The following is a 15,737-nucleotide window of genomic DNA, read 5'->3' as shown; positions in this document are numbered from 1 at the left end:
TGGAGTGCAGTGGCATGATCTCAACTCACGGCAACCTCTGCCTCCCAGGCTCAAGTGATTCTCCTGCCTCAGCCTCCCAAGTAGCTGGGATTACAGGCGTGTGCCACCACTCCCAGCTAATTTTTATATTTTTAGTAAAGACAGGGTTTTACCGTGTTGGCCAGGCTGGTCTTAAACTCTAGACCTCAAGTAATAAGCCTGCCTTGGCCTCCCAAAGTGCTGGGATTATAGGCATGAGCCACCGCACTCAGCCAACATCTATGATTTTTAATGGTGATATAAGTCACATGTATTTATAACATGCTGTTATTCCTTGTCAACATTTCTGAAGAAATGAAATGGTAAATTTCAGTCATGGGTTAGTGAAAATTAAAATCTAGTTTTTTTCCCATTCAAGTCCATGGATCTCCTGAATTCGATACACAGGCCATTTGAGGACCCTGTGGGCCCCCGGTTAAGAGTATTTGGCCTTGCCCACTAACGAAATCATATTGGCCCATCCTCAGCCAGGCAGCTCCCCCTCAACCAATCAGCTGTGGACATTGAGGAGGGCTGGGTCTCTCCGAAGACATTTTAACCCTTTGTGAGAAGCAAGAGGCCACTCTGGGTCCAGAGTCTCTGACACGATGGGACTTTTCTGTCCTCATAGGTAACTACGAGGTGTCCATCAAGTTCAATGATGAGCACATCCCAGAAAGCCCCTACCTGGTGCCGGTCATCGCGCCCTCTGACGACGCCCGCCGCCTCACTGTTATGAGCCTTCAGGTGAGACGCAAGGAAGCATCCATCTCCTTGGCCGCAGGCCGACCAGTGAGACCCCTGGGCTCCTGAGGCCGCTTCAATGCCCACTTAGGTGCTGAGGCCCCTATTCGCATTTTGACCACAGGTGTCACATAGTCATTGGGGAGCTTTCCCCTGACAGAGTCAACTTCCCATACACTTAGGGCAGATGACACTTGGAGCAAGCAAAAACAGAGCCACAGTCAACAACACGCCTTAACGTTTGGGGACAAGTTTGTTTTTAAAGGTTTATTTAAGAGAAACAAAGGAAGCCTGTTAATAATTGGTTAAAGGATAACAAGGGCTTTCAAAACAAAACAGAAACAGAAATAACAGTGCAGTGATGTTTCCGCCTGCTGTTGTTGGCTGCCTTTCCTCAAGAAAGCCAATTGCAATTTATTTTATTATGACTTATTTATAATAAGTATGCAGGGAACTATGTTAAGAGCTTTGTCAGTGTTACTTCAGTAAATTGTTGCAATAGCCTGACAAGTAGGTTCTTTGGACCCCATTTTGATGGTGGAAAAACAGAGGTGCAAGGAGGTTTTGTCCACTGGGAACCAGCTAGCACGGGGCAGCGTAGGGGCCGTGTGGCTCCAGAACCTGTGCTTTTTGTTTGTTTGGTTTTGGTTTTTGTTGTTGTTGTTGAGATGGTGTCTCACTCTGTCGTCCAGGCTGGACTGCAGTAGCGTGATCTTGGGTCAGTGAAACCTCCGCCTCCCGGTTCAAGTGATCCTTCTGCCTTAGCCTGCTGAGTAGCTGAGACTCCAGACACGTGCCATCCCACCCAGCTAATTTTTGTATTTTTTGTAGAGATGGGGTTTCACCATGTTGGCCAGGCTGGTGTAGAACTTCTGACCTCAGGTGATCAGCCCTCCTCGGCCTCCAAGTGCTGGGATTACAGGCGTGAGCCACTGTGCCTGACCAGAACCTGTGCTCTTAACTGCAGCCTCTTTAACTGCCACCTGACACTGTGGCACATGGTTTCATAGTCCATCCCATTAGGATACCAGGAGAGGTAACACTTCTCCTCACTCTAAACAGGTCACTTGATTCAAGCTTGCCCTAGCACCTTCAGCCAAACTAAGAACCAGCATGGATGCCTCTGGGTTTTTGCCCAGGACACTGAAAAATAATTAGGTGTCTGAACTGGGAGTAGCAATTAAGTTGTGAAATAATAACAAAACCCCAAAATATGATTTCTGGGTAAGAGTATCTAAATACCCTTAAGCCTGCCCCTAGTTCTTGAAAATATTGGATTGTTTAAAATCCAATCTGATGCCTAAGATTTATGATATCATTGGCTCTAGTTCCATAGGCATGGTTTACATTTGAGATTCTAATCATACTCTGAGGGGAATTGGGATCCCTCCAGTCGTTCCAAACATTAGTCTTTCATTTAGGGATGCACACAGCTCCCAAACCAGACTCATAGTCCACACATTGAAGCGGCCTCATCCAGAGGATACCAAGGGTCCTAACTGGTGACTGTGGTGTAGATGTTTTTCTTGTGTTTCATTTAAAGGCTTCTTAGCAGAAGTGTCTTTTGTGGCCGACTTAACTAAAACCTACGGAGGGAGATAAACCCAGCACTTGTTGAGGGCAGGAGCTGGCCTCATGCATCTCGAAGATTTCTTTCCGATCTTCCGAGGCGTTTATCTCCCTCTTGAGGATTTAGCAGCATCCGGATTCAGGTAATGTAAATGATTCTGTCTAAAAGGAGCTGGCTTGGAAAAATCCTCTCCAGGGAACTTTTCTGAAGAGTCCTCTCATCATAGCTGGGTCATAAATGTTTCAGTAAGTGCACAGCAGGCTGTTTCTCAAGCTTTTGTAACCAGCTGCTGCACCGGGAGGGGTGTGTTTATCAGCATCGCCCCCTGTTCTTCCTGGGTTATTTGATGCTGAGTGATATGTAAATTATTGATCAGAGATTTTTGCGGAGGCCCACACAGCAACATCTGGTGCTGGTTAGCAAAGAGAGGCATGTATCATTTTGTCTTGCTTTTGAGACTTTTTAGAAAATTGGGGTAGGCTGGCACTTGGGGTGGAGGTGGGATGGGAGTGATCTGGTGATCAAAGACTCTCTAATTCTGTGTTCCGTCCTCCCTCCTCAGTCTATCTACCCCCAGGGCAGCACAGTCCAATAGTAGGTTCTGCAGTGATTGATATGTTCCACATCTATGCTGTGCAGCATGGTCACTAACCACACGTGACTATTGAATGTCTGAAATGTGGCCAGAGGAACCAAGGAGCTGAATTTTTAAATTTTATTTAAGTGCATTAAATTTAAATATATGTATATATAGCCACATGTGGCTGGTGACTACTAACTTAGACAGTGTAGCTTTAGGGCCTTGCCATGAAGATGTGGTTCTTGGGCCAGTTCTTGGACCATCACTTGGGAACTTCAGTCCCAGACCCACTGGATCAGAATCTGCTTTTTTGAGATGGAGTCTCGCACTGTCACCCAGGCTGTAGTGCAGTGGCACGATCTCGGCTCACTGCAATCTCTGCCTCCTGGGTTCAAGCAATTCTCCTGCCTCAGCCTCCCGAGTAGCTGGGACTACAGGTGTGTGCCATCATACGCAGCTGATTTTTTTGTATTTTTAGTAGAGATGGGATTTCACCACATTGGTCAGGATGGTTTCGATCTCCTGACCTTGTGATCCACCTGCCTCAGCCTCCCAAAGTGCTGGGATTACAGGCATGAGCCACCACACCTGGCCATCCATCTGGGGATCATATTAAAATGCAGATTCTGAGGCCAGGCGTGGTGGCTCATGCCTGTAATCCCAGCACTTTGGGAAGCCAAGGTGGGCAGATCATGAGGTCAGGAGATTGAGACCATCCTGGCTAACACAGTGAAACCTTGTCTCTACTAAATATTCAAAAAATTAGCTGGGCATGATGGTGTAAATGTGTAACCCCAACTATCTGAGAGGCTGAGGCAGGAGAATCACTTGAACCCAGGAGGCAGAGATTGTGGTGAACCGAGATCGTGCCATTGCACTCTAGCCTGGGCAACACGAGCGAAACACCATCTCAAAGATAACAATAAAAAAGATCCCCAGATGATTTGCTTGCACATTAAGTGTGAGCCGTGCTGCTTTAGAGTTATTGCCTGAGGAGTGGCTGTCCAACCAAGTTTAAATCAAAATTGCTGACTTGTAAAATGTTGCTGTTCGGGATTGGCCAGTCTTAAAATATCTCAAATGTTGTTGCTCAGCTTTGTTCTTAACCATCTGAACTTCTGATCCCCTCCTCCCAGAAGAGGAGATAGCTTCCAAGACAAAGTATCTTGGAAACTGATCTGGGAAAAAGCAAAAGCTATGTCTTTCTATGGCATCTTGTGGGGATACGACCTCTAAATACATATTAATATTTAATAATAAGGTGACGTTTTCAAGCCTCCCTGTGTGTGGGGCGGGCCCTGTGCTGAATGTTTTGCATGGACAGCTTCATTTGATCTTTATAGTAGCCCTCCAGATAGATCATTATTATGACCGTTTTACAGATGAGGAAATCGAGACTTGAAGAGATTTGGCAACCTGGTTACATAGCTAGGAAACAGTGGGAAATCCAGATCCAGCTGATTCTTAATTGCTATACAGTACTGTCTCCTTTGCACACATAGCCCTTTATAATAGGTTCCTCCAGGTCTGCCTTTGAGATAACAAACATCGTAACATAAAACTGTGTTCATGTTCATAAGTGCATGACTTTGTTAGCTGCCAGTATCCTCCTAAAAGAGGATACATTTTTGGTCTAGAACATACTGGGTTTTCTGGCCTGCACAGGTGTTATTTTGGATGCTGAGATGATAGTCATTTTGACTGGGATGTCTCAAGTATCCAAACCCAGAAATCATCTGTTCCAGGCTGAATCAAGATGGTTTGCATAGGAGACCATGAAGATGCATGTCTCTGCTATCTTATATTTTATGTTAAAAATGTGGAATGGCTCACCTCCTCATTTGTTGTCATATGTTATATAGAAAACCATTCTGGGCCTATTTGCATGAGAACTGTCACCCGGAGTTTTGGGTAGGGTCAGTGTGTGCCACTGAGCAGGCATGCTGAGGGCCATAACCTGTCTAATGTATTAAATTCTCAGGAATCGGGATTAAAAGTTAACCAGCCAGCATCCTTTGCTATAAGGTTGAATGGCGCAAAAGGGAAGATTGATGCAAAGGTTCACAGCCCCTCTGGAGCCGTGGAGGAGTGCCACGTGTCTGAGCTGGAGCCAGGTGAGCAGGAGGCCTGGCGGGGGGTCCCAGCACCAGCACTTTGCAGCAGAGTGTTTCTGTAAATGTGTGTCTGGAAGGATGACTGATCAATTTCATTACTGCCAGTGAGCCTCTGAATTCCCTTTGCTTTTGCCAGACATTGTTTATAAATTAGGGTTTAGACATTTGCCGGGGATAGGCAGACCCTTTATCCTAGGAGAGAATGCTCATTCTTTCTTTCTCTTTTAAACAAATGCTGGGCTGGGTGCAGTGCCTTAACCTGGGAGGTCAAGGCTGCAGTGAGCTATGATTGTGCCACTGCACTCCAACCTGGGTGACAGAGTGAGACCCTGTCTCACACACACACACACACACACACACACACACACACACACCCCAAAAACAAATGCTGCTTTATTTTCTGTTAGTTTTTCAAATTCCTTTTGCAAGACATTCATCATGATTTTTCTCTCATATAGTAACAACATATTGTAGATTTTTATTATATTGTCGACCTTATGACATGAGTAAGCACACTTTGATCTCACTTTAAGGGAAAGGTAGGTTAATGTTCTGTAAATTTAAAAAAGAAAATCTGGGTCTCTAGGCCCTAATGTCCTAAGATTTTTCTTGCTTTGTGCCTTGGTATATGGAATTCTCTGATTTAATCAACTTTAAAGAGAGTGTTACCGGTGAACATTTATTAAGTGTCAGAAACTTGAAGGAAGGTATAAGGCTGAGGAATATATTATTTTTGCTCTCAAAGAGTTGCTCAAAGTTTAATGAAGGCCTGGCCAAAAAACAGATAATGGCCCCAAATGATCGCCAATACCGCAGGAGAACTGAAAAGCAAATGGTGAAGATGGTCAGAGCAGGACAGAGAAACAGTTTCTGCCTCGGTGAGTTCAGGAGGGCTTCTCAGAGGAGGTGACATTTGATGTAGGCCTTGATATATGAGGGGGAGAGACTTATGATCAGTGCCTTATAGGGCATTTGTTGTGTGCCTGGCTATATTTGTACAGTGTAGTTAGAAATCTAGGATCTGACCAGGCATGGTGGCTCACACCTGTAATCCCAGCACTTTGGGAGGCTGAGCTAGGAGGATCACTTGAGCCCAGGAGTTCGGGACCAGCCTGGGCAACATAGCGAGACCCCTTCTCTACAAAATAAAGTAAAAAATTGAGCCAGGCCTGGTAGCACACACCTGTAGTCCCAGCTACTTGAGGGGGATGAGGTGGGAGGATCGCTCGTGCCCAGGAGGTTGAGACTGCCGTGAGCTGTGTTCATGCCACTGTACTCCAGCCTGGGTAACACAGCAAGACCCTGTCTCTAAAAGAAAGAAAAAGAAATGTAGTATCTGTGTGAACATTTAGAGCTATTTTCCCAGTAGGCAGAACGGGCAGTGGGGAGCTTCAGGAAGAACAAGCGTGAGGGATGGGTCAGATCCCGATTTTAGTCTGAAAGGCCAAGTGGCGAGCTGGTGCTCCCAGAGTGGTCCTTTAGAGAATGCAGCAGCATTGGAAATGGAGAGGAGGGACTTGAGGCCAGACAGATATGGTGGCGATAGAGAGCGAGAGAGAGAGACCCTTCCAAAACGTTCCATGTAGATTAGTGATTGGGTCAGAAGATGGTAGTGCAGTTATCAAAACTAGGGCCACCGAGGCAGAGGGTGGATAAGGATTGGTCAGGGCTTTAAATGGTTTAATACCTTATTCTGAGGGGTTTTGAAGGATCCTCGATACCCAAATGGAGATGCTTACTAGATCACTGTGAGGTCTGGTGGCCTCAGCCCCAACAGTCCCTTACTGGGTACCCTCCCTCTTCTCTTAAAGCCAGTGTGCTTCAGGGGAAGCTGGCTCCACCCCAGGCAGGATTTGAAGCCCTCCAAATATATGCAGTCATCAGCATGACGCAGTTACTATTGATTGGAAATTATAGAATACCCAACTCAAGCCAACTCACACCATAAAGGGGCCAAGTAAGTTGTGTAACTAGAAACTTCAAGATCCTGTCTGGGTGTGGTGGCTCATGCCTGTACTCCCAACACTTTGGGAAGCCAAGGTGGGCAGATCATTAGGTCAGGAGTTCGAGACCAGCCTGGCCAACAGAGTGAAACCCCGTCTTTCCTAAAAATACAAAAATTAGCTGGGCATGGTGGCGGGCACCTGTAATCCCAGCTCTTGGGAGGCTGAGGCAGGAGAATCACTTGAACCTGGGAGGCAGACGTTGTGGTGAGCTGAGATCATGCCATTGTCCATCTCAAAAAAAAAAAAAGCACATTGGCTTTAAGGGAGGTGGGTGGGGACCCAGCTAAGGGACTGTTGGGGGATGTTCGGTGCCAAAGGATGTAGCATGGACAGCTCCATGGAGATGCACCTCTGTGGAGAGCCCCAGAGGGAGGGAGAAGAGCCTTGGGGAACACCAAGTCTGAAGGGAATAAAGAGTACTAGGAGCCAGGGGAGACTGAGAGACTACCTGGAAAGGTGGGAGAACAGGCTCTCTGCACCCTGCATGGAGGGCTTCAAGGAGGAGGTGGTGGTCAGGTGGTACACAGTGGGTGGATGTTCTAGGTGCCCACTTCAGTTAACAGATGATCTTGCTACATGCTGTGACCCAAGTGCACAGCCAAAAACCTGCCCCAGGGGGCAGTTCCTAGCTCTGAGCTTAATTAAGGAGCATTATTACCAATTGGAACCATTTTTTCCCCCTACAAATGGCCAAATAGAGAAACGTAGAAGAAGTGAGGTTTTCTTTTTCCCCTTCATATATATTCTTTTTTTATTTCTTGTTGTACATTCCCAAAACAGAGACATTCAACAGTAGCGAGAATGGCCATCTCCCAGCATTTTTTAAAACTGCACCCCGCCATGGGTGAACAAAGTAAACAGCAGCCGCCTGGAGTTCAGCTGAGTAAGCCACTGTGGAGCCTTCAGTGGTGAGGGCTTCCAGTTTCAGAGTGATGTGTCTTCAACTTGTATCATCATTTTAGTGGAAAAACAATTTAATTTTGGCGAAATGAGATTCATCTCACGACAGGACTAGTAACAGCATTCACTGAATTTCACATTCAAAAAGTGAGGTTTTCTGAAGAAAGGAAGTATTCTTCTGAGTCAGGGGCCAGAGTCTTGCCCTGTGTTTATAGGATTTGCGATATGGATGCCTTTCCCTTGGGGCTGATAAGGGATACACAGGGAAGGTTCGTCTGCTTCTGAAATCCAGGGTGCCGAGTGCCAGGCTCATAGCAGAACTCTTGGTTTTTAATGGGCCATCTCTGGTTGGCCTTGCTCCTTTGTCATCACCAAACTTGGTGGCGTCCATTTGCCTCATTTCACACTGTGCCTTTCCTCATTCTCCTAGATAAGTATGCTGTTCGCTTCATCCCTCATGAGAATGGTGTCCACACCATCGATGTCAAGTTCAATGGGAGCCATGTGGTTGGAAGCCCCTTCAAAGTGCGTGTTGGGGAGCCCGGACAAGCAGGGAACCCTGCCCTGGTGTCCGCCTATGGCGCAGGACTCGAAGGGGGCACCACAGGTAACCCACTCCTCTGCTTCTTGAAGCCTTAACTGAGCCAGCTCCAGGGACCAAGCCAGATGGAAATCCTCAAGCCCCGTGGAAGCTTTTCACACGCATTCCCCATGGAAACTGGGATCGTGCACACTTTGGAGGCACTTGCCGTCCAAAGCTGTTTTTGGGAGTTGTGGTTTGACCCGCGATAAATCCAGAGTGAGAGCTTGATGGCCGTGTTATCACACCTCATTACTGTTAGTTGTGGTTCAGATTTCTTCCTCTGCCAAGTTTCTTGACTTTCAGGACAGGATGCTGATAGTCCGGGAACACAGCACAGTGTCATCATTTTGAGGGTTTCTTTGCCTGCACAGAATTCATGATGTGTCCAAGCGGGCTCCTACCCATCTATTCTTTCCCGTTCCCCAGGCTCCCAGAAATGCTCCCCTCCCAGCCTATCTCCTCCTCTTTTTTACTCTCGGATCTTTATGGAGGAGGAGACAAGACTGAAATGGTCAAAGAATTCTGAAGCTTTTTGGACCCATCACAGTTTATTTTATTCTTTGCCACAGATGAGAGATGTTTGATTATGAAAAATACAGGCAGTGAAGAAGTAAATAAAGTGGAACTCACTGCATCTTCTCTGCCTCCTCCCCCACCTGAGTCCAGAAGCAAACAGCTCCGGGGAGGGAGGACCTTCACCCTATCTGTCACCTCCTTGTCTGCTTTCATTCTTGGTTGCTGGGTTGGTTAGCTAATTGGTTCATTAGACAAGCAGACACAGAGTTTTGCTTTTGTCTTACAGAAGGAATCGTACTGCATCTGCTGTGGTACAGCTTGTGTTTTGGCTTGATACCTTAAAGGTCTTTCAGATCATCCCCTCCTTTTCCTGGCTGTAGTGAGGATTCCTGCTGTGAATCACAGTTATTTGAACAGGTGGCATCGGGTGGTGTGCAATGGGTGCGTCACTGTTACGGAGGCTGCCAGGATCGGGAGCCGGTCCTTAGTCCCTGCAGGGAAAGTCCACAGTGTGGACTCACTGGGGCAGGTTGGCATTTGGCGTAACTTTGGACCCTCGGGGAAGCAGCCTGTCCTGGTTTCTTGAGTCTCTTGTGTGTGCACCCTCACCCCACATAAGGAGAGAGGGTGGAGCAGACTTGCCTCCCAGGGGCAAGGGAAGAGTGGCTGCATGGTTGCCTACCACCCAGCCCCAGGAGCGAGTGTCCTGTGTGGCCAAGGGGCCCTCTCCAGGTGCAGGAGTGACTGGTGGGCTGGCAGGCTGCCTGGGACTCTTGCCAAAGCAGTGGCCTCAGCAAAGCCACCCACAGGGGTGGCGTGAGTGCTGCCAGACTCCCCAGGTGAATCCAGTCTGGCTCCACCCTGAACTCTGGGCCGGCGGCTTGGCTTTTGTGAAAGGCGTCGTATCACTTTACCCTAAGCGATGTCCATTTTACAGATGAGAAAAGTGAGATGCAGAGGTTGAGACACTCCCCAAACAAACACTTCCCCTAAAAAACAGTCAGCTGGGAGGAGGCAGAACCAGGAATCAATCCATGTCCCTGACCTCAGAGCCTATGCCCTGAACCCCGAAGCTTGGCCACCTCTCTAAGTGGCTGGCTCACCCAGAGGCAGTGACTGCATCCCAGCCCACTTGGGGGGTGTCCTAAACCAGGACTCCTGCCCTCCCAGCTGCTCGGGAGTGGTTTCCAGGCAGCAGTGCTCACATCTGGGCTCTGAGCAGCTACTCACCTTTGAGGGCTCAGGTGGGGTCCCCCTGGCACTTGGAGCGTGCAGCAGCCTTCAGCTCAGGCCCCGCAGCAGCTGCTGGGTCTCCCACACTGGCCAGGACGCATCTCGCCCTCCTGCTGGCTCACGCCGCCATGCCTGGGCCCTCTCCTACTTCCTTTCGGCTGTTCACATACCTTTTTGGGAGCTTGGGTTTCAGCAAGTGCTGGACACTGCTGAGAGAAGGAGCTGCTCTTACAGGGAAGCCCCCAGCCAGGAGGGAAGAGGGACAGAACCGGCCTGCTGGAAACCCTGTGTAAATATTGCTCTTGTCACAGGGAAGGCGTCTTGTTTTTCCAGCCCTCCCGCTCGCAAGCCTTTCCCTAAATATCCATCCTGAGATTACACAGCTGCAGTGTGCATGAAATGAAAAGGTATCTGCTCGGCCGCCAGAGCTCCCAGTATCTTGACCTTCCCAACAAAGCAAACCTCCCTCTGTTTTTATGGGGTGAGTTTGCTGTATCTCTTGGCTCAAGCTTTAAATGGTCCATTCTGTCGATTTTGGAGTAGGGGAATGTGGAGAATTTGAGGCAGGAGCCTGCTGCAGGAGGCTTGAGAGGCTGGGAGACAGACCAGGGGGCTCCGGGCTCTTTGGAGCTGCTGAGCAATTTTCCTAATGAAGTGATCCAGGAACCCCAGTGTGCTCGGGGTAGACCAGAAGGGCCGCCTTCCCTCCTTCTATCCCCTTATCTGTCTTGAAGAACAAGCAGTGCAGTGTTTAACATGCATTAAACTCCCAGGAGCTGAGCCGGACGTATTTGAGGGGGTGGGGGAAGACTGTCATGCCGAGATGTTTTGTGGTGTCCAATAGAGATTATAGCTGGACGTGGTCGTAAGAGACTTCTGCATGTGGATTTTTTTCTTCAGTCTTCCCTCAGGCAAGTTTTTTAGCTCCAGGTTGGACAGACTTTATGTTTAAATCCCAGTTCTGCTGGTCCCCAGCTGTGTGACTCCAGAGCAGTTATCAGACTTCACTGTTCCTCTGCTTCCTTTCCTGTGAAACAGGAATAATAAGGGGACTCACCTAACAGCTTGTTCAGTGCCGTAGAGGCGGGAACAGCCGAGCAGTAGCTCCTGTCCCATAACTCCCGGTTTCTCCTTTCCCAGCTCATCTTCCATGCCTTTTTCGGACCTCACAGTCAAGACGAACTGATTTTTGTCTGATCAAAATATTGCATTAAGGCCAAATGGGTACGGTGGCTCATGCCTATAATCCAAGCACTTCAGGAGACCAAGGCAAGAGGATTGCTTGAGGCCCGGAGTTTGAGACCAGCCTGGGTGACATAATAAGACTCCATCTCTATAAAAAAAAATTACTTTTTAAAGATGCACTTAGGAATAAAGCAGCTTGTTAAAACATGGTGGAACATTCCCCTGCAGCCAGATCATTTCAACTTCACTTTAAAAATATCTTTTTGGCCTGGCATGGTGGCTCATGCCTGTAATCCCAACACTTTGGGAGGTAGAGGTGGGAGCATCACTTGAGCCTAGGAGTTTGAGACCAACCCAGGCGACACAGCAAAACAAAACAAAAATTTAATTAGCCAGGCATGGTGCTGCATGCCTGAAGTCCCAGTCACTCGGAGGCTAGAGCAGGAGGACGGATGGCTTGAGCCTAGAAGATTAAGGCTACAGTGAGCTGTGATCATGCCACTGCACCGCAGCCTGGGCAACAGAGGACATTATCTCAAAAAATAATACTGAGGCCAGGTGTGCTGGCTCATGCTTGTAATCCCAGCACTTTGGGAGCCCAAGGTGGGTGCATCTCTTGAGGGCTGGAGTTTGAGACCAGCCTGGCCAACATGGAGAAACCCCGTCTCTACTAAAAAATACAAAAATTCACTGGGTATGGTGGCAGGTACCTGAAATCCCAGCTACTCGGGAGGCTGAGGCAGGAGATTCACTTGAACCTGGGAGGCAGAGGCTACAGTGAGCTGAGATCATGCCACTGCACTCCAGCCTGGGCAACAGAGCGAGACTATCTCAATAATCAGTCAGTAAATAAAATATCTTTCCTTATCGTCACCTTATAGCTGCTTCCTGGATGGACACACTGTCTCCTTGCTGCTCACCTCTCGCCTCTTCCCTACGCAGCCCCCGCTTCACAGCTGCTGCTTGAGGGGCATCTTGGCTGCACAGATTAGATATCGTGACAAGGTTGAGATAATGGGGGGAGGGCGGAGGGACTTTGGGACATGGGACAGGAGCCTTAGGAGCTTCCAGGAACAGCTGGGTTGTGTTTGAGGGTTGCACGATAGCAGCTCTTTTGTTTTATTGATATCCAGAACAATAATTCTTTCTCTGGACTAGGAGCTATAATTAAACCAAAATATCTCCCAGCTGTGGCAGTGTCTAGGACTCTGGCAGAAGCACAGCCCTGCATGGGGATGCTATGCCAGGCATGCCCCATAGAGGGCACTGTAGCGGGCATGCACGGGGCCTGATGACTGCAGGAGGCTCTCCCTAGGCCAGCTAAGGTGTCTCGGGGCTGCAGTTAGGGCATCTGAGGCAGCCCCACTGTCCACCCAGGGGTCAAGAGATGGGCCTGGCACCACAGCAATGCAGACATGGTTCAAATCCAGCTCTACCACTGTCTGGTTGTGTAGCATGACTGGCCTCCTCCCTGAGCCACAGTCATTTGTGAAGCGAGAATCACAGAAAGGATTCCATACCACATGCATAAATGGTGCTGTGCACAGGACCTGGAGTCTGCGTGGGGCACACATGCCCTGTCAGCGGGAGCTGCCGTTTTGTTCTTGTGCTTGTTGCTGGAATTCGTGGCAAAGTGGGTGGGCTGGCAGGTCACAGTGGCTGTACCCAGTCTGTAGCATGGAGCCTGGGGTGAGGGGCTGAGGAGGAAGGGCGGAGATGCTTGGCTCCCCTGGCTTCTTCGAGTCTACCCAGAGAAGAAAGGAAGGTCAGAGGGGCCCACGCCTCCCCCACACCCTGGAGGGAGAGCTGAACTCTGGTGGCTGAAGCAGCACTTCAGGCTCACAGTGTGACACAGGCTGCTTGCCCTCAGCCAAAGTGGCTCATGCCCAGTGGACAGAACAGGGTGTCCAGCCTGTTGGTGTTTGTGGGCAAAATATCAGCCATGCTCTTCCTCCCTTGGCCTGGGAAAGGGAGCTCCCACCCCACAGGGCCTGAGTTTCTCTCTGCCAGAAGTTCAGAGCTAGTTCCAGTGGGTTCCCATGTCACCAGGGTGAGCCCTCTGTGAGAGGACCTGTGTGTGTCCCTCACCATGGCCTCAGTGCTCCCGGGAAAGCCCTCCAAGCCATCAACACGGCCTTCTCTCTTCCTTTCTCCCAGGTATCCAGTCGGAATTCTTCATCAACACCACCCGAGCAGGTCCAGGGACATTGTCCGTCACCATCGAAGGCCCATCCAAGGTTAAAATGGATTGCCAGGAAACGCCTGAAGGGTACAAAGTCATGTACACCCCCATGGCTCCTGGTAACTACCTGATCAGCGTCAAGTACGGTGGGCCCAACCACATCGTGGGCAGTCCCTTCAAGGCCAAGGTGACAGGTAACGATCGACCACCTTTGGAGTTACTCTCTTCCTGGGAAGCTGGTTTTGTCAGATCAATCATAGTGGAAACTGTGCATGGTTTTAGATGTGTTAAAGCTACTTTGAACTTTGAATGTCAGTAAAAGTATGAGATGTCAGAGGGCGGTGTTTGAAGCTTGTGAAAGCAGAGTGGAGCCGTGCAGGGGTCGAGAGAGCACGTTAGGTGGTTTTCTGTCTCTAAAAGAAGACATACTGAAATCTTATGTATTTGTTTAGATCAGGGCCTGAAAAATCCCCTCATTTCTAATCTTCACTTTTAAAATAATCAAAAGGTTTTATTATACTTAGAAAAATGTATCTCCTCCAAAACACTGGAAAAAAATACCAAACTATGAAACCCACCTCACAGCCACCACCCAAGGTAACTAACCACCATAAACACTGCAGTAAATCCCTTCCACGCGTCATGATTCACTGTTACATAAAGTATGTAGGTTCATTGCAGAAAAATTAGAAAATTCGGATAGGAAAATTCTTACTCGTGCACAGAATCATTTTTTGGGGTTTTTGTTTGTTTGTTTTTTGTTTTTGTTTTTGTTTTTGAGATGGAGTTTTGCTCTTGTCCAAGCTGGAGTACAATTGCATGATCTCGGCTCACCAAGCCTGCACCTCCCGGGTTCAAGTGATTCTCCTGTCTCAGCCTCCTGAGTAGCTGGGATTACAGGCGTGTGCCACCACACCTAGCTAATTTTGTATTTTTAGTAGAGATAGCGTTTCTCCATGTTGGTCAGGCTGATCTTGAACTCCCGACCTCAGATGATCCACCCGCCTCAGCCTCTCAAAGTGCTGGGATTACAGGCGTGAGCCACTGTGCCTGGCCCATTTTTTGATATTTCATTATATGTCAACCCAAACTTTTATACTGCTTATACATAGACTATTTTATATAAATAGAAAGATGTGAATTTCACAGGCACATCTCTGTGGGGGAATGATTGGGAGGGTTTTAGGTCTTGTCAGCCAAGGCCGGACTCATCCATTTTCCCAGAAAGCCAGATCCTAGTTGTATGGGGGTGGGACCCTGGGGGTTTAGAAGACATTATGGGTGTGAGATACAGGTGTGGTGGCTTTTGTATCCGGGTGTTGGGGTGTGGGGACTCTCCTGGGGCTTCTGTGTAGGGTACTTGCCTGTCCTCTGGTTGAGAGACCCCTCTTGATCTGGCTATTCATGCCTGTCTCCCTCCCTCCTATGTCTTAGGCCAGCGTCTGGTCAGCCCTGGCTCAGCCAACGAGACCTCATCCATCCTGGTGGAGTCAGTGACCAGGTCTTCTACGGAGACCTGCTATAGCGCCATTCCCAAGGCATCCTCGGACGCCAGCAAGGTGACCTCTAAGGGCGCAGGGCTCTCGAAAGCCTTTGTGGGCCAGAAGAGTTCCTTCCTAGTGGACTGCAGCAAAGCTGGTAGGTGCCTGGGCCTGCTCAAGGGTGGAGTGGGGCAGGGGCAGGCTGGGCACCCTGGGTACACTGGCCTTCCCTGCTGAGGTCTCCTGTAGTGTGCACCCCCATGTAACCCAGCCATTTGCAAGTAACCATGTTCATGACCCTGTTCTCCTACACTTAATTTTTTTTTAATTGTACTTTAGGCTCTGGGGTACATGTGCAGATTATGCAGGGTTGTTGCATAGGAACTTACATGGCAAGATAGGTTTGCTGCCTCCATCACCTGTCACCTGTATCTGGCATTTCTCGCCATGTTATCCCTCCCCAACCTCCCCACCCCACGCTGTCCCTCCCCTAGCCCCCCCCGAACAGACCTCAGTGTGTGATGCTCCCCTCCCTGTGTCCATGTGTTCTCATTGTTCAACACCTGCCTATGAGTGAGAACATGTAGTGTTTAATTTTCTGTTCTTGTGTCAGTTTGCTGAGAAT

The 15,737-nt window shown here is 48.8% G+C and overlaps 1 protein-coding gene across 7 annotated transcripts in view; it reads left to right on the top strand.

Moving 5' to 3' along the window:
- The window catches only part of FLNB (filamin B), a 171,121-nt gene that overhangs the window by 153,310 nt on the left and 2,074 nt on the right, over positions 1 to 15,737 (top strand). For all 7 annotated transcript variants that reach the window (XM_037738093.1, XM_037738092.1, XM_037738094.1 and 4 more), the window contains 5 exons: positions 650 to 765; positions 4,894 to 5,026; positions 8,363 to 8,539; positions 13,607 to 13,825; positions 15,066 to 15,269. In XM_037738093.1, coding sequence (XP_037594021.1) covers positions 650 to 765; positions 4,894 to 5,026; positions 8,363 to 8,539; positions 13,607 to 13,825; positions 15,066 to 15,269 — 849 coding nt within the window. The remainder of the gene's footprint in view (positions 1 to 649; positions 766 to 4,893; positions 5,027 to 8,362; positions 8,540 to 13,606; positions 13,826 to 15,065; positions 15,270 to 15,737) is intronic.

The sequence above is a fragment of the Cebus imitator genome, unplaced genomic scaffold (genome assembly GCF_001604975.1).
Source record: "Cebus imitator isolate Cc_AM_T3 unplaced genomic scaffold, Cebus_imitator-1.0 Scaffold48, whole genome shotgun sequence".
In the NCBI taxonomy this organism is placed as follows: Eukaryota; Metazoa; Chordata; class Mammalia; order Primates; family Cebidae; genus Cebus; species Cebus imitator.
Note: the sequence above shows the minus strand (reverse complement) of the source record. Positions and strands in the feature narration are given on the sequence as shown.